Source organism: Lynx rufus, unplaced genomic scaffold (assembly GCF_022079265.1).
Source record: "Lynx rufus isolate CCGP_SWC_20201006 ecotype Redwood Valley unplaced genomic scaffold, mLynRuf1.p SCAF_6, whole genome shotgun sequence".
Lineage (NCBI taxonomy): Eukaryota > Metazoa > Chordata > Mammalia > Carnivora > Felidae > Lynx > Lynx rufus.
In genome coordinates, this window is record NW_025814878.1 from 15,539,273 (window position 1) to 15,557,719 (window position 18,447).

General features: G+C 37.1%; 1 protein-coding gene across 11 annotated transcripts in view; it reads right to left on the minus strand.

Moving 5' to 3' along the window:
• Positions 1-18,447, minus strand: part of UTRN (utrophin) — a 574,142-nt gene that overhangs the window by 76,997 nt on the left and 478,698 nt on the right. For all 11 annotated transcript variants that reach the window (XM_047102476.1, XM_047102480.1, XM_047102475.1 and 8 more), the window contains 3 exons: positions 15,698-15,844; positions 12,754-12,832; positions 9,556-9,616 (listed from right to left, as the gene is read on the minus strand). In XM_047102476.1, the coding sequence (XP_046958432.1) occupies positions 9,556-9,616; positions 12,754-12,832; positions 15,698-15,844 (287 nt within the window). The remainder of the gene's footprint in view (positions 1-9,555; positions 9,617-12,753; positions 12,833-15,697; positions 15,845-18,447) is intronic.

Consider the following 18,447-nt stretch of genomic DNA (forward strand, 5'->3'; position numbering starts at 1 on the left):
CAATGAACTAACGGCAAAACACATGTAATTTTGATAGACTGATAAGATACTGATTTCCGGGCAATAGACTAATCTGGGGAAGACACTTTTTAAAACCCATTTGTCCTAATTAGAGTGGCCTCATTTCTTCCATAAAACCTTAAAAGATGATGAGAAGGCATCCTGCTTACCCCAAAACTGACGCTTAGCCAAACACCTTTATGTGTTACTTATCTATTCAATTTTATGCTTGAAACTGGATTTTGTGAGTTTTGCCATGTGTCATTTCATTTAAATTGCAATTTTAGAGACATACAAGAGAAAAAAATTAAAGGTGAGTCAGTTAATTAAAAATACAAATGTAAGAAAAAGAACAACCCATATTGTTCAGATAATCACAAAAAGAGAAATAGTTCTTCTTGGCTGTGCATAGTCAAAGATGACACACTAGGTCGGGACACATGACATTAATTACAATAATAGCCTATTATTTGAGTGTCCAGCCTGTTCCAGGTGCTCTTCCAAACTCTTTCTTTGTGTTAACTCAATAAAAATTCTATGAATTAGGTGCCAATAGTATCTCCATTTACAAATGAAGGAAGTAGGGCAGAGAGCATTTAGAGAACTTGCTCAAGGTCTCATGGTAAGTAGTAGAAATGGAATTTGAACCCAGATGGTCGGATTTTAAGCCTGAGTTCTTAATATGGAAGTATACTTGCATGACTGAGATTTTAAAATCTTTCTGATGAATCTGTCTAAATTTGAGTCCAAGGTCCATCATTATAATCATTACAAACAATCTCATCTGCCTTGCTTCCCTCTCACTCCTGGCAAAACCCAAGCACAGATCAGCTCAATTACTTGCCTTCTCTGGACCTGAGCAGCTGTGCATGAATACAGCTGGAGAAAATCATTCAACAGACAGACTAATTTTACTTTAAATATTTAACTTCAGACCTCAAATGTCCAACTGCTGGCAACCACACAACATTCCCTAATAAACTTGCTTCCCAGACCCCAAGGCAATTTACTACTGCCTTCTTTCTCCCAAACCTAAGTAAGTTTCCCTCCCTGCCTTATATCATTTAACTCGATCTCACACTTCATTGAAAAACTAGAAACCACCAGATTCGAATTCCTTCATCTTCCCACCACCAAATCAATAAAGGTCCTTCCATCTGCCAGATTGTCTTCTTCTCCCTTCCTTACCAAGGAATTCCTCCCTCCTACCAAAGGCAAATTCTTCCCAAAGATTTCTTTAAAAACCCTTATGCTGCATTTAACACTCCCCTGACTCAATAAGACCATTCTCAGAATACAAATGTTGAAGGATCTGCTACCCTTATATACTCTTTCATCCCTACCTTGAATTGACATTTGCTGCTACCTACCATCCTTTTTCTCTTCTTGACAAAATTTTCCAATGAGTAGTGCACAACCTCATCTCCCACTCACTACTGAACCCACTTTCACTCAGTTTCCAAATTCACTCCTCTACCCAACTAGCCCTATCAAAATTACCAGTGAACTGCATGTTGTCCAATGGAGTGGCTGCCTTTCTGTCTTCAACTCACTAGACCTGTCCTCAGAGTGGGGAGAAATCAGGAAGAGAAAAACAATGCCATGAGTACAAAGCGGAGTAGAAGCTAAGAGTTGCTGTTAAAAAATCTCCAGAATGAAGTTGACACAGGCTTTTGCAGGCTCTGCTAATACTTTTTTTACATATGCTTATGGAAGTAATATATAGGAATACTGGAATCAAGCAAGAGCTCCCAAATAATCAATTTGCATTCGGGTGATTCAAGTATACACAGTGAACAAATTTCGGCAATCTGATGCAATGTTATTTATCTGAGTTATTTATCTTCTTAAAGATCTAAGAGGTGACATTCTCATTCTGGAAAATATAATTCCCCCAATCTTTGTTTCACTTGAGACCAGAATATATGAAGAATATGGAATAGTCCTGCCAGTATGCAGATTCTTTTTTTTTTAATTTTTTTTTTAACGTTTATTTATTTTTGAGACAGAGAGAGACAGAGCATGAACAGGGGAGGGGCAGAGAGAGAGGGAGACACAGAATCTGAAACAGGCTCCAGGCTCTGAGCAGTCAGCACAGAGCCCGACGCGGGGCTCGAACTCACAGACCGCGAGATCATGACCTGGGCCGAAGTCAGACGCTTAACTGACCGAGCCACCCAGGCACCCCCAGTATGCAGATTCTTACACCAAGTGTGTGTGCTTGTGTGCACGACTGCATTGAGGGGCTAGTGGGGGATGGACTGGGCAGGAAGTGAGGAAGTTGTATGGGGAGGAAACTTATGTGTTCCTCAGGTTTATACAGAGCATTTTAAACCCTTTCAAATACTTTCTGCCATCTTCCAGGCTTTTAAAGGCAGGAAAGCCAGGTTATATTTTTTGAAACATAAGAATAAATCTAAGGGAAAACTTAAAGTTTGAATGTCAACATTTCCAGGAAAAAAAACCTTTCTGTTTAAATTCAAAAGAAGATATAGAATTCTACTTGATAATAGATATTGTTAAAGCATAGAGTCTTCCTTAGAAAATGCCACTAGCTTGTCATGATAATGAAGACGCAAGGCAGGAAGACTAAACTATCAACAATGGATACCTTCAAATCTATTGGCTTCAACTATAAAATACACTTAAAATAATTTCATACTCAGAGGTAGGTTCAAAGACACAGGGGTGTAAAGGGCTATACAGAAACAAAGGCTGCAGCACACTCTAAAATACAAATGTCAATATTCCAGGCATGATTGATAGAACAATTTGTTACAAAAATTCGTCATACTTGACAAGGTTTGCTTGTATTTGATTTTAAGTAAAGTAGAATTCATGACCAAAACAGATGTGTCTGGGTGTGAGAGGAGCTTCAGATGATACTTGTTTTGAGGACACTGGAAGGTTTTCCAGAAGAATGAGCATGCAACACACTCAATAAACCCAGGGAAGCCTTATTTTGGTAGTATCTCTGCTTGGGTCCAGAACTCAGACAGAGCCTCACCTCTGACCCAAACTCTACGTTCCTCTAAGCTCTCAAACTGGGAGAATCAGACCATTAATCAACATTAATCAATATTCCTGTGGGTTATCTGTTATTGAGTTGGCCCCGGGAAGTCCTGTATACTCCTGCCTGAGATTTTAACTCCATGATTTAACTCCATGATTTTAACTCCCACTAGAGTTGAATTTATCATTGTATCCTTCTAGTTTTTTTTTTTTTTAAGCTGAATGTGTATTATTTGGTTTTGGAAAAAAAATTTACTACTTTATCTTTTTTCATATATATTTTTTAAAGGAGAAATTAACTGTGATTTTTTTCTATATGGTTGTACTGAATCTTACTGTATCATTTTACTTTTTAATCCATACAGAAAAAGATATTCTATTTATTTCACAATTTATTTGATCATTACTTCTGTACTTTTGCTAGTTTCCATGATTATCTTAAAAATTTAATCTTTACAGATCGAAGTACAAATATTTCTTTTTCCTCCCTAATGGCCCTACAGTGACCTCTCTGTGCTGTATGGTAGAATTTTATTAATTGCATCCCTGACCCTAAAGGTTGAACTGTACAGTAAGGCTGATGGTGCTACTATAATACAATGGAGCTGAGTAATCTATAAGATTCCAAGCCGAAATTCCACTCCATGGTAAGAGTAACTCTGGCCCCAGCGATGTATAGATGAATGGCAGGAAAGATAATACCTTTTTAAGTCTTGAACTAGTCAATGTCTTTCTCAGACAATGTCAACTCCACCTGAATTATCTCAGTAACCCAGGGCAGTGGTAAATACACTAGAAGTTGTCTGCTTACAGTTTGCCAACATGAGGCTGCTGCAGGGCAGGCTGTCCGCTGTCAGTTTTCTCATGAGCCAAGGTGTGCCCACTTGTCTGAAGCTGCCCCCACGTGTAGGAGGTTTAGGGATTCCCAAGGTGCTTACATTCTTTCATAAAGCAATTTCTTACCTCCTCACCAGCAGAGCTGGCCCAGTGAGTTTTAAATATTTATTTGCAACACAGATAAAGTCCCAGACTGTTGCTTGGAAAAATCGACTCTCCAGCACATTCTCTCCGGCTCTATTTCATTAATTTCTTCATCATTAAAACCAAAGTGCAAGCTCTACTTTTGGAAAGAGACTCAAAGTGTGCCCCAAGACTTCTTCACTTAAAAAATCTGGCACCGAAAGGATGCCATCTCTTATCTTGATTAAGGCGGAAGAAAGAGATGAAGACAGCTGTAGGAGGCCTTTCGGAGAGAACTGTATTTATCTTCCAGTGTTAGTTACATCTTTGTTATGGATTTATTTGGTTTGGGGAGGAGTTTTGTGCAACCTTCAAAGATAAAATGCTTTATGTTAATTTCTTCTTTGTCTTGTTATACTACGCCTTTGTTAGCTTTGACTTTCTTGTTAGGCTGAATATTTGGATATCCCATAGCTGCCACTCCTCTCTGCTCTTTCTTAAGGAAGAAATATTTCACCTACATCATTTAAACGGGGACCGTGATGCCTCTAAAGATAGAAGCATTAATTCTCTCCTTTAGACTGTACATATATAATGAGACAAGTATATACAGTTTATGCAAATAAACTGCATGACTGCTATAAAGAACAGCTACTCGCTCTCCAAGATTTCATTTACAGCTATAAACTGTTATTTTCCCCGGAAATTGACAGATTAGGGCAGCAGAGAATGCCCTTGGGAGGCAAGAAAGGGGAATTATCCTTAATGGACACAAGAATAGAAAAGGAAACTATATAGGAGATACAATAAATTAAGGAAAATTCTGATTTAGACCTGTTCATCAAGGGGAGTTACAGTAAGCTAGAGTATGCATAGTAGTGGTATTTGAAGGTAAAGATCATATATTCTGATGACTATACACTATAATATTGAGGGATGTCAGTTTTAGAGAATGCAATATATATTATGAATTAAGAAGCCATTACTAAAATGTTCATATTAAAGCTGTGTGTAGGAGAACACCTAGAATCCTATAAAGAATTTAGGTCTGCACCTCAGATTCTCATGGGAAAAATAGAGCCAGAGGACTGTTAAGATGTGAGTGTGAAGCCTTGTCACGAGAGCAGTGTAATCATTTCTACCAAGGCTAAAGCTTACTGAAAAGTCATGCACTCTGGCTTCAGAGATGACATCATAGAGGGAGAAAGGAAAACCATACTTCCTAACTTCACCTTACTAAAGTCTATGAAAGAGTATGACTTAGGAACAGGATGGACATCTATGCTAAAAGCCCTGGGGTGCCTGGGTGGCTCAGTCGGTTGAGCACCTGAGCACTGGAGTTCAGCTCAGGTCATGACCTCACAGCCTGTAAGTTTCAGCCCCATGTCGTTGGGCTCTGTGCTGACAGCTCAGAGCCTGGAGACTTGCCTGTGATTCTGTGTCTCCCTCTCTCTGTCCCTCCCCCCCCTCCCCCACTCACACTCTGTCTCTCTGTCTCTCTCTCTCAAAAATAAACATTAAATTTTTTTTTTTTTAATTTCTGTAGTTAAGCTAAAAGCCCTACGGGACTTATGAGCCAGCTTTGTTGAGCATCCTGCTCATGGATGGAAATCTATCCAATGACAGAAATCTCTGACCATGTAAATGAGGAAAGGTAGTGGGGGGCCACAGACCTTATTCCCCTACCTCTGAAATCCTGTCAAGATCCAACTGGCAGGACTGTAGAGAACTACATTTTTCTACCTATAGGAAAGCACCTTTGTCCATTACTGTACCGTGGTGTGACATTTCCTGAAACATAAAGCATATACTACCTGACAGAAATTAGCCTATGAAAATTAGCTCTGCATTCAATTCCTGGCACATAGTAGGTGCATAATAAATAGCAACCAGTCCATAGTATGAAAAAAAAGGTTTGCTCCTATCTTCTCCACCTGACCACTCCTTCCTAAATATAAGCCTTCATCTACCCAAATTGTCCACGTAACTAAAAATTTCTGTTCTCTACCTCAACCAATGCTGTGGTTCACAGTGGTCAAGAGGGCAGGAGCTGGAGTCAGTCCCGGGGTTTGAACACTAGTTTCTCCACGTACTGGCTGTGTGACTCAAGCAAGCTCTGTGTGTGCCTGTTGTCTAAGCCTTGCCTGTAAATGGGGGTAATGACAGTACCTATGCTTCAGTGGAGAGAATCCATGCACAGGATTAGTGCAGTGGCTGGCAAATGAAAATCCAAAAAAATATAATTCATTTCGATAATTGTTATCACCCACTATGACTAATTGTCATTATTATTTCTGGATCAAAATGAGAAGCAATGAGTTTCATATGATTAATGTGACTTATTAGGAAAGTTCAAACCAAAGCTTTTATTATTATTTTTTTTGAAAGAGAGAGAGTGTGCTCACATGAATACGGGAGGGGCAGTGGAGGGAGAGAGTGAGAGTGAGAGAGAGAGAGAGAGAGAGAGAGAGAGAGAGAGAGAGAATCTCAAGCAGGCTCCACACCCAGCATGAGCCTGACTCCGATGAGGGGCTCCAGCTCATGACCATGAGATCATGACCTGAGCCAAAATCAAGAGTCAGATGCTTAACTGACTAAGCCTCCCAGGTGCCCCAACCCAAAGCTTTTACTTGTTCTTCCCTTTATGCCTGAAACTCCTTGGATATTAACTTTTAGCTGAGGAAATGAAAAACGTGTGCAAACCACAAACACATGACTAAAAATTCAGACAGAAAGAAATCTGGCTTTTATGGGTAGATTTTTGCATATTATGAAGGCAGCAAGAGCCATTTCAGGTTTCCTTAAACTGCTAGAACAGTGAGCTGTCATTGGATTATATTAGAAAAGAAAAATAACTAGATCAGCTTGGGAAGGCCTACCTTTGAAGCAGCAAATATAATTTAAACTTTTTTTTTAATGTTTTTATTTATTTTTGAGACAGAGAGAGACAGAGCATGAGCAGGGGAGGGGCAGAGACAGACGGAGACACAGAATCCAAAGCAGGCTCCAGGCTCTGAGCTGTCAGCACAGAGCCCGATGCGGGACTTGGACTCAAGAGCCGTGAGATCATGACCTGAGCCGAAGTCGGACGCTTAAACCAACTGAGCCACCCAGGTACCCCACAAACACAGGACTAATAATTCAGACAGAAAGAAATCTGGCTTTTATGGGTAGATTTTTGTATATTATGCAGGCAACAAGAGCCATTTCAGGGTTCCTTAAACCGATAGAACAATGAGCTGTCATTGGATTATATTAGAAAAGAAAAAAATAACTAGATCAGCTTTGGAAGGTCTACCTTTGAAGCAGCAAATATAATTTAAAGATATGAGTTTCAACTTAAGATGTTAACATAGAGGGATTTATGCTACCCAGACTCTTATAGATGAGATCTATATTCTATCCTTTTATAGAAACAAATGAGTCCTAGAACCACTGTGATACACCTCAAAATAAATACCTACAGAGAAAGAAATGCATTGGGAAGCCATCAAAGTATGTTTTAGCTAATCTGTAAAATTAAAACATGAAATAAAGACAGTGTGCTCTTCCCATTCTCCTTTCAACTTTCTTGCTATATTCTGGCATTAGAGTATACAAAACTGTATACTCACATATTGAATATAACTAAATTTCTTCCTGATTCTTACTTTCTTTTTGGCCAAATTAATACATCCTAATATGCTCCAGGAAACTAGTTGCATGACAATCATGCTAAATTTGTTTTTAACATTCTTCCTCTACTTAGTTGTGCAGTCATGCAAACGGAAGTGTATATTAAAAGCGTTTCACTCATTATTTACTTGCTTATTAATTTATTTGAGAATTAAAATTTTTTCATAATAATTCATGTGGAAATACTGGCTCATATAACCCTACCTCCAGAGATCGATGTACTTGTTTATGAAGAAATAAACTGTTAAGTTACACAACAGAGCAGGTAATGGAAGAACCAGGTTAAAAAGTTTTCTAGAAATAAGACAGTTCATCCTATGTACCCTATATATCCGAGCAGATTTCTAAGTACATATTTCGAAGTCCTAAAAGACAGTTAACACTAAAACTATATATATTTAAGAAAATTCAATTTTTCATTAATGGTGTTGAAGATATTTTGGGATGCTACAATCCTACAGGTCACATTAAAAATATTGGCCATCGTTAAATATATACATACACACACACACACACACACACATATATATACACATATATACACATATATATACATATATAGACATATATATACACACATATATATTGAAGTTGATAAAAAACCCAAATCAGTGAAACTCTGACTTAGACAATGTCTTTTCTAGTCCTATATAACCAACCTGCATACAGAAATTCCTCTTTTAGTAGTAGTGCTAAAATTAAAGATAGATTTTCAAAATGCCAAATCAAACAGATAACCACTTATATAACACAATCAAGCAAGAGAATGAATATTTTCTTTATCCAGTAAAAACAAAAATCCGCCTTGTTGGATCCAATTAACATTTTTAAAAACTCATATAATAAAAATGCCTTGTCAATTGAGTAAAATAACTTAATCTCAAATAATTTCATTGACTTCCCTATTTTGTATAGTACATGTATTCATTTTCTATTGTTGCCTGTAACAAAGGACTCCAAAATCAATGTGTCTCTAAGCTAAAATTGAGGTTTGCAGGTCTGTGTTCCTCCCCAGAGGTTCTAAAAGAATCCCATTTGCTTGCCTTTTTCAGTTTTGAGAGGCTGCAAGCATTCCCTGACTCATGTCCCTTTCTCCATCTTCACGTTAACCTAATATTCACATCCAGGGATCAGGGCGTGGGCATCTTTGTGGGGCCATGATTCTGTCTACTGCAGTACATCAGATTTATGCCTAAACCTGTAATATTCAAGTCAATATTCACCCCACAAATTAAAATTCTCTATGCTGTAACTATTGCTATATATTTATTATTATTATTACTATTATTATTATTGTTGTTATTTTTATAGTAATGGAAATGTAAAAATTTTTCGAATGGTTTAAATTTGGATCAGATGAATAAACCTTCTCTCAATAAAGACACATCAATTTACCCAGCCTCTGACTTCCTCTTCTTTACAATCAGTGCAGTTTGAGAAACATCATTGTGTCAAGAGTTTGACATACTTATTTATTTAAAGATTTTATTTTTAAGTAATCTCTATACCCAACGTGGGGCTTGAGCTCACAACCCCAAGATCAAGAGTTGCATGCTCTACTGACTGAGCCAGCCAGGCGCCCCAAGAGTCCAACATGTTTAGAAATTTTGTTATTTTCCCCAAATATTTTAATATCTGTTTTAAAAAAATATATATGCTAAACATGCCAACAGCCCTAACCTTATAAACTGCAAATATTACTCTGATTTTTTAAACGAACCTCATAAACTTATAAACTGCAAATATTACTCTGATTTTTAAGCTAACTTCTTTTAAATATTAAATATATATAGTTTCCTTCAGATAGTAGGATTGAATTCCACTTTCGAAAGTTACAGAGGAAAGCCTCTTAAGTTATCAACATAACTTTACTTTTTGTATCATAAAGGAGAATTAAAATCAACTTACTTGATGTAATAGGGCACTTTATTATGTGAAATGGATCTTTGCCACGGCAGCTGGACTGAAGCTGAAGAAACAAAGGGAGGTTATTGGAAACACTGCTCACCCAAAAAGCCTTATGCCATAATGCAAAACAACTGAACACATTTTACAGCAAATTCACCGAGAACTGCTCTGGTTTTTGAGCTGGATTCCTATAATTATGAAATCTGCTAGGCTAAACAAAGAGTGGCTTTTTAAAGATTCATTTGAAGCAAGGAAAGAAACAACATAGGTTCATTTTCTAAGACCAACTCTAACTAATTGAACCTGTTGCTAAAAATACTTTTAAAAATCAAGGGTTTTTTTTTTTTTTATTTACAACCACCCCAATTTAAAACTTAGTGCTATCTGGAAAATGTGCTCTGTACATATTTTTTGATTAAGCTAAAACCAAAATTAATTTTACCTGGTATATCCAGATTATAAACTAGATTTCTCAAGAATGAATTTTCCAGATCATTAATACCGTGCTTTACTTTGTTTCACAGGAGTAACTATCTAGGACAGATGGCATTTAAACAAACTCATCTGGATGAATTTTAAAAAGGAAAGATTAAGATAAACATAGGCAAAGGATTGTAAAAAAAAACAAAGTAATTATCTGGATAGAAGAATCCCAAATACTTACTTTAATCTGAAATACACACAAAATATAGTTTCTTACTTTTACATTAGACATCACTATGATTGTGATTTTACGTTTTGTTTTACTGAGGTACTTATTTTTTATAATTCCTGTTATTCCTTACTTATAAAAACATATTATTCCTACATAAGCCAATTATTTTAAGACTTACTTAAGAAGAGTTATACATGTAAAGCTGGGGCTATTAAGGAATTTTGCTAAATGAACTAATAAACAAGCACATTGCAAAGAAACAAATCTTTGCAATTATCACTAGACTCTCATATAGCCAGTTGTCATCAATGATTTTTTTCTGAATTTCATGTCATATTAATATCTTACAAAAATAAAGCATTCTAACCTCTGCAAAGCATTTTCAAATTTATCTACTGATAAGAAGGCCAACAAATACATATTAGAGCTCCATTTGATAAATATAGAAAAAACAAAATAAAAAATAAATACTTAGAAATGAAATAACTTGCCCATAAATAAATGGCAGAGCTCAGGCATGATTTCAAGATTTCTGACCACTAGTTCAGCCATTTTTCTATTCAATGATTCTTCTCTTTATAACATGTAAGCACTCCCTTCTCCAACTATGTCCATGAAAATCTAAAAGGGTGATGAACATGTGGAACTAAGTATATTAAATCTCTCATTAGAGCCAACCTCATTTCAGTGTTGGCACCAGGCTAATAGGTCAGTTTTTATTTTGTGTCTAACTAAACAGACTCCTTTTATAACCATGGCTAAAGTCCAAGGAATATAATAAAGGCAACAATTCCAAGCAGCAAGAGATAACAATTACTCAATTTATTAATTGGGATTTTGTTTACACTTCTCCATTCATTTTAGTAATTGTTTTGATTTGAATAACTCTGACCTCCTTGGACTATCAGTTCTAGATAATAAAAGGCAATGTGCTTACGTTTCACAAAGTGCATGTGAATTTTACCATGTTTCATTTCCTAAAGAACATGAGTTGGATTTTTATTATGGAAGGCTGGTTGCTAGGTGAAAGTGTAGGGTTTCATCAATACGAAGAGATAACTCAACCTTAGAACTAAAAGGAGAATCACAATTATTTGTTAAATCGCTCTTTAGTTTGGTCTTAGCACAGAGCTTTACACTCTATAACATTAAGTTTAGGAAATACGATGTAGTTCATACCTAATGAATATACTGCAAACTTATTTACTTTATCAACACTGATGGCATCCAAACTTTAGAAATGCATCCTGGCACCTAGTATATTCCAATAAGTACTACAATCACTCGAAGACAGGCTATCTAATGGCTCAGGTGTGTGAAACAGAAAACACGTGTGGGTGGGCAGAGGCTGGAAGGGGGACGGGAAGGGGGTGCATGAGCCCTGGAGAGGTATAGGACAGAAAGGGCAGGAAATGACTAATTCAGATTCTTGAAACTGTGAAAAAAGAAAAGCCTGACCTTGAACTGAGGTAATGCAGATTACCAACCATGACAAAAGATTAAGGGAAAATATAAATGTAATCAATTTAGTTGGAAGACATGGTATTACTTCAGTTTTCTCTACTATTATAAAGATACAAAGAAGTTATCATAAGCGGGAAATAAGCTTTGCCTTAAGTTTTAAACTTTCACTTAAACTAAGTTGAACAAACTTTTCTGACATGTTTGCCAGAGAAAATAAAAGGAAAAAAATTAAGTCAGTGAAAGCATTGGTGCCAAGAATTGTGAAAGGTGCCTGTGAAACTCAGTATGCTTTCTCACTTAATTTTCAAGGCGATCAGAAAAAATAAGTATGATTATCATAATTTTAAGACAAAGAAATGAATTTTCAGCAACCTACAGGTCTGATAAAATGCAGAATTAATATTGTCATCTCAATTTCGGTGACTCTAAATCCTACATTCTTTAGTTTTCCAAGTAGGGAGTGAAAAATAAAGTAGGAGCTCAAATTACCTATATAAGATCTCATCAACAATCCATAAAACTAGAAACTTCAGTTGCAGAATATTATGTAAAAATCTACATATATGGTTTGGCTAAATTGGCAATACTTGACCAGGAGAAAAGCTAACTATGATCACAGTGAACCTAATAAAAATTTCAAAGATTTGTGTGGAGTTTTTTTTTAATTTATTTCTAAAGCTACAGGTGCATTTTAAATTAATAAATGCTTTTTAAGAAGAAAAATTAGAAATCTTAAAATATAAAAAATTTCTTTAATGTGACAAAGTTCATGACCTTGACTTATGATACAGCAATGGTAATAAGATAATACATTAGTTATTATAGCAGATAGTACAGGGAAAAACCATAGCTAAGAATGAGTTCAGTTTTGCTCCACTTCAAAGACTTTTCGATCGTGACCAGATTATTACCTTAATAACCAATAACCAATACTGTAATTGATCTTAATACTTCCTTTTATATATTTATCTTACACAAGCAAATATATTTGTAGCAAAGAATATGGCTTGTTGAGGGAAAAGAAAATAACATGTTCATTCATTCACTTAATGAGAACAGTGAAGTTTATTAGTACTTACTAGAAAGAAAATGCTGAGATGATGGCCCAAAATCTCTATGGGCTTCCTGAAGCTGTTTAAGGCGATCATCCACAGAAACCTGCACATACACATGCAAGAAATGATGTGATTTGAACACAAGGACTTTAATAACATACTTAATTTAAGTATTATCCTAAATGATGCTACAGCCCAAGATATGATTGCTTGTATAGACTCCTCTATCTCCGGAATCAAAGTACTGGGATTAAAACAGACTTCTTCTGGTACCAAATGACAGCAAATAGTGCCAGGAACTCTTCTAAGCAGTTTATACAAATTAACTTTTTTAGCCTTCACAACAGCCGTATTAGGTATTATTTAATATTATCACCATTTTACAGATGAGACACCTGGGACACAAAGAGCTGTCCAAGGACATAAAGTTAGCACCTGACAGCACTGGTATCCACAGCCAGCTCATCTGGTGCCAGGATCTTTTGCTTTCCTGTTCCTCTCTATTGCCTTGAAAGCAGTAAAGCGCTAAGGCATCTAAAGTCAAGATGTGGCCATGGCCAGTGGCTACTCATCTCTCTTTTGTAAGGAAGGTGGTAAAAAGTGTCACAGGGAACAAATGGAAAAGAAGGCTAAAATACTCCAAGGGAGGGGCACCTTCGTGGTTCAGTTGGTTAAGCGTCTCACTCTTGATCTCAGCTCAGGTCATGATCTCATGGTTTGTGAGTTCAAGCCCTGCATCAGGCTCAGCACTAAGAGTGCGAAGCCTGCTTGGGATTCTGTTTCTCCTTCTCTCTGCCCCTTCCCTGCTTGCACTCTCTCTCTCTCTCAAAATAAATAAATAAACTTTAAAAATAATAAAATAAGGGGTGCCTGGGTGGCTCAGTTGGTTAAGCGTCCAACTTCGGCTCAGGTCATGATCTCACGGTTCGTGGGTTCAAGCCCCGCGTCAGGCTCTGTGCTGACAGCTCAGAGCCTGGAACCTGCTTCGGATTCTGTCTCTCTCTGTCTCTGCCTCTCCCTTACTCACGCTCTGTCTCTGTCTCTCAAAAATAAATAAATGTAAAAAATAAATAAATAATAATAATAATAAAATAAAATACCCCAAGGGAAAAAACAGATGACGACAGACAGACAGAAAGACAGAAAGACAGAAAGACAAAGAGACAGACTTAGATGAGAGATTCACAGACAGGTAGAGATAGATGGAGAGAGAAAGGATATATGAGTAGGGAATGCCTTATTTGCCTCCAACTTTGTGTCCAATCATCTCGATGTGGGGGTATTCAAGTGTATACCAGTCAATTAGCATACTCTCTGGATTTGTCCTCACAGTTAGCTCTCTGTTACGAAAATGCAAAGTTGGTATACCGAGAAACTAAATGCAAATCAATAACAACTGTACACAGCCTACTGACACTTGCATTTTCTTTTCCCTGGTCCTGGTCTATGTAGTGCTAGTCAGCTGTTCCGCTTAGATTGTCAATCTTATTTTCAGCGGCCTTTAAATGAAACGTGTATACCTCTGGCTCACTGGGAAGCTCGCATTTCTCCTGGTTAGCTATTTAAATTACATTAGCAAGTGCTTCGTTCATTAAGGCCAAAAAGCATTCAAACGTCACACTCTATGTTCAGGAGAAGAGAAGACGCTAGTCCTGAAATATAGTGACGTTGCTGCCAGCATAGATTCGTTCCCCTTATTCAACCAGCAACATCCGAACTCTAGCAGTTACAAGACTCAGAGATAAGGATAAGAGAATATACATCCTCCTTCAAGCATAATGTACTCCTTGACTTCTAATCATTGAAGATAGTGATAACAGAAGCAGAAGGCCATCAGGATGGACCACAGGAATACCTGCACGAAGGTAATGAATTAGGGAAATGGAGCAGAAGATAAAAGGAGTAAAAGTCAAACGCCTCTGTGTTCCACTCACTAGAAAAGCAGGTACGAGTTTAACAGCTCATGCCTTACTAATCCCAGATTATTAACACTCTTTTCAAACACAGAAACGACTAATACTATGCACTCTTTTCTTACATCTTCAACTTCATGAAGGACATACAAACCACTGGGTATTTCAACATTTGGGTTAATTCAGGAAACCTAGTATGCTGTAAAATAGTATATCTTTAAAATAAAAATGCTTTTGTGTATCACCTCAAATTGCATATTTATCTCATTAAATATTGCATTTTAGGCCCAAAAGATAGAGAGAAATAAGAGTTATTTTTTTCAATGTTCCACTTAAAATTATCCTGCTAGTTTTCAGGGGGGAATAAAGTGATCATCATAACTCCTAGGACCTGGCCCTTGAACAGGACAGAGCTCTGCAAAGGCTGCACACACACACACAAAAATGACTGACCAGCATGTGTAGTGACTTGCAAATGCTGACACCTACTAACACGACAGAGTCCTTCTGGGTGTGGCTCTATTAAATCTGGGATGAGCAAGTACTATCCAGAGTCACTGAAATAACTGCATCAGAGCAGCAAAGACCTAAAAGCCCAAAGTAAACACCACACTAGTACAAATGTGCTAGCTGGAAAAGATGAACAAGATGCCTAAATAGCACACAGTGGAAGAAAGATAGAGATTTCTTAACTTTTCAAAAGAAAAAAACATACACACACACAATTAAAGTAAGAAAAATGAGCCATTATGGAAAATGTTTCTGTAACCTACCACAGGTTTCAATTGCTTTATTTGACCCTTTGCAGTTTTCTACAAATATCACACGAATAGCACCTCATAAAATTACATTAAAACCAATATTCATAAATAAATGAGGCCTTTGGGTTCAAGATATGGAAAGACAAATATCTGATTATATTACATGCTACAAATCCGTTATCAAATACAACCAACAAAGACAGAGAAAACGATAGTGTGTGGTAGAATAATGAGACAGGGTTTGGGGACCTACTGGGGTATAAAGCTGGATTATGAACAGGGATAAACTGATACCTGCAAAAGTTTCCATCGCATATTAAGGTCATCTAGCTGGCGAGACATCTTTAAAGATGGATGTAGGTCAAGTGGAGACAGCTGACTGGATAAATCATTCACTGTTTGAACTTTTAAGTTGATTGGTGCAATTTCTTCTCTAAATGCCTGGAAGAATAAAAACAAAAATGATGTTCTTGGAAAAAGAATATAACAGAAGGTAGTATTTTGAACTTTCCTTCAAAGAAAATGGCAAGATCAGCTGCCAATGGCAACCCATTGGCAACAGTTGACAGCTCAGTCCAGGTCTTTAGCAATTGGGACCACCAGGCACAAAGCCATCTTTTATAACCTGGAGAATTTAAATAGGTGCACAAAGAGAAAAACTATAATGCAAAGTATAATGCAAAAAAAAAAAAGAAATGATTATGTGTTTCCTGCAAATCTACCATTTCATGTAATTTCATCTGGAAAATGTTTGCCATTATTATCCACTTTCCTAATTTCTAGTCTTGATTCTACTTTCAATTTCATGTTTTCCATCTTCACTTCCATTTAAAATTAAGTGAGATATTGGCCAGTGAGAACAACTTTCCTAACCACAAAACCTACGACTATTATATACTCGAGAGGTAAGTTTTGATCCTTTCAAAATCATTGATGATCACTGTGGTTAGAGGAAGGGCAGGAAGAGAAGGGTACATAAGAAAAGAGGTAAATGAGGCTTAGTGACAAATGCTACCTCTGGCACAGTACAGAGAGATGCCATAGGTGGGAGTGGAGGATGTATGTGAAGAGAGAAAGAAAAAAACAAAAGATATTTTGGGCCAGTGACAGTAATTCGTCCCATAAGAGCAAACAGAATAATGAAAACACAGTTCTCTCCATTCTCCACAGAATTCTGCCTGCCTCTAAGTTCATGTTCCCTTTTTCCAACAAAGTCTTTGCTTAGATCCAATTGATGTTTTAAAAGACTCAACTCAGGTGCCCCACCCATCCATCCTAATTCAGGGAAGATTTCCCTGAGGCTCTTCTCAGCATTCTTGGCTGGAGACCCCTCTACATGTTCTGCGGCGTTCTCTCTGCCTTCCTGAACCCAGTCAGGACTTTAAACCAGCACACATCCAAACACACAGACTCAGTTTTATAAGTGGGAGCCATTCTGTGGTGTCATACAAGGCAGTTGTTACATATTTTAAATATCATATCATTCCTTATCAGAGCTCTTAGTACATCCATATACTTGATGTCCCTCAAGAAGAATAGAAGCTTCTTGAGAATAGACACTCTGTAGTATTCAGTGCAAAGTTTGCAATACAAGAGGGGAGAATTCATTTCTATTGATGAAGGCCCACAAAAATGATATCCATGGCAAGATTAAGCCAATATACAGTTGGGAAAAGAACTGAGATACCAAAAGAGAACAGTATATTGTTATTTCTTTAGTATGTCACAAAATCAGACTTAATTATGTACCAAGTTGAACTTACATGTATTAGGTGTCCTGAACATATAGTTGGTATCAGCCCTCAAGCTGTATCACTTCTATGATCCCACCCCTTAAGAGATAAGCATATGTCTAAAAGTCTCCTTTCTTCTCCCGTTTCCCCCATAACAAGTTTAGGTAATGAAATATTATATATCAGAGTGTTCTGAAGACCATGAACTTTTATTGGAATACTGAAGTATTAATTTGATTTCCCCATTATGCTTATAAAAAGAAAGCCTCTTTAACCATGTCCTTTCTCCCTTCTCTCTTCAAAACCTTCTCTCTTCCAAAACTAGTTACCCTATATAATTCCCCCTTATATAACATGTGTAGGCTAAAAATAATCATTACCATTGATAAAACTCAAAATAGTATTATGAATATAACTTTAATAAGGAAATTCATTTTAGGTAAATCAGAGAATATTTTTTAGTGTTTGAAAATTCTCAAACATGCTCAAAAGCCACAAGAAGAAACTCAAGATGGAAAGTCAGAAGAACAGACCCAGAGCTCACAGTCAGTATGAAAGGTACACACGTAGGAGGTAGCAGTGTGTAGAAGACATTTGAAACAGTGAACATGTAAGTCAATGTGTGTAAAGTAAGAAATATTGCCAGAACCCTAGAAAGTATCAACATTTCAAAATCAGGCAGAAGAAAGGAAGCTCACAAAGGCATCTCAGTTGCTGCAAAATGGAAGGAAGAGGCTTTTAGACTTGTGATCAGTTTCCTCCACGGCTGCAGGCATTGGTCTTTTATGGATGACAGATGTGCACACAGACTCACAAATACAGGTCAACGAGAAAAGCAGTTAATATGATAACAGAGGCCTTCTAGGTCTAAAGAATGAACCGCTAACATGGAAGCTTAGAGCAGACACATGTGGGACTAGGGTGGGGAAAGAGGAGGTTTCTGCTGGGACTTGGAAGGGATCTGAGTTCCTTCAGATTCAGTTTAAGAATAATGACAGAACTCAAATCCTTCAAGGTTTCTTCAGTTGTTTTTGAACATTATACCTTAATATTCTCTACCAGACTACTTGGGAGGACTCAAGAATTTTAGTCAGCTTTTAAAATCAATGTCTTTGTATTTTGTAGGTATCAAAGATTAAAAACGAAATGCTAGGGGGGGCGCCTGGGTGGCTCAGTCAGTTGAGCATCTGACTTTGGCTCAGGTCATGATGATCTCACAGTTCATGGGTTTGAGCTCCGTATTGGGCTCTGTGCTGACAGGTCAGAGGCTGGAGCCTGCTTCTGACTCTGTGTCTCCCTCTCTTTCTGCCC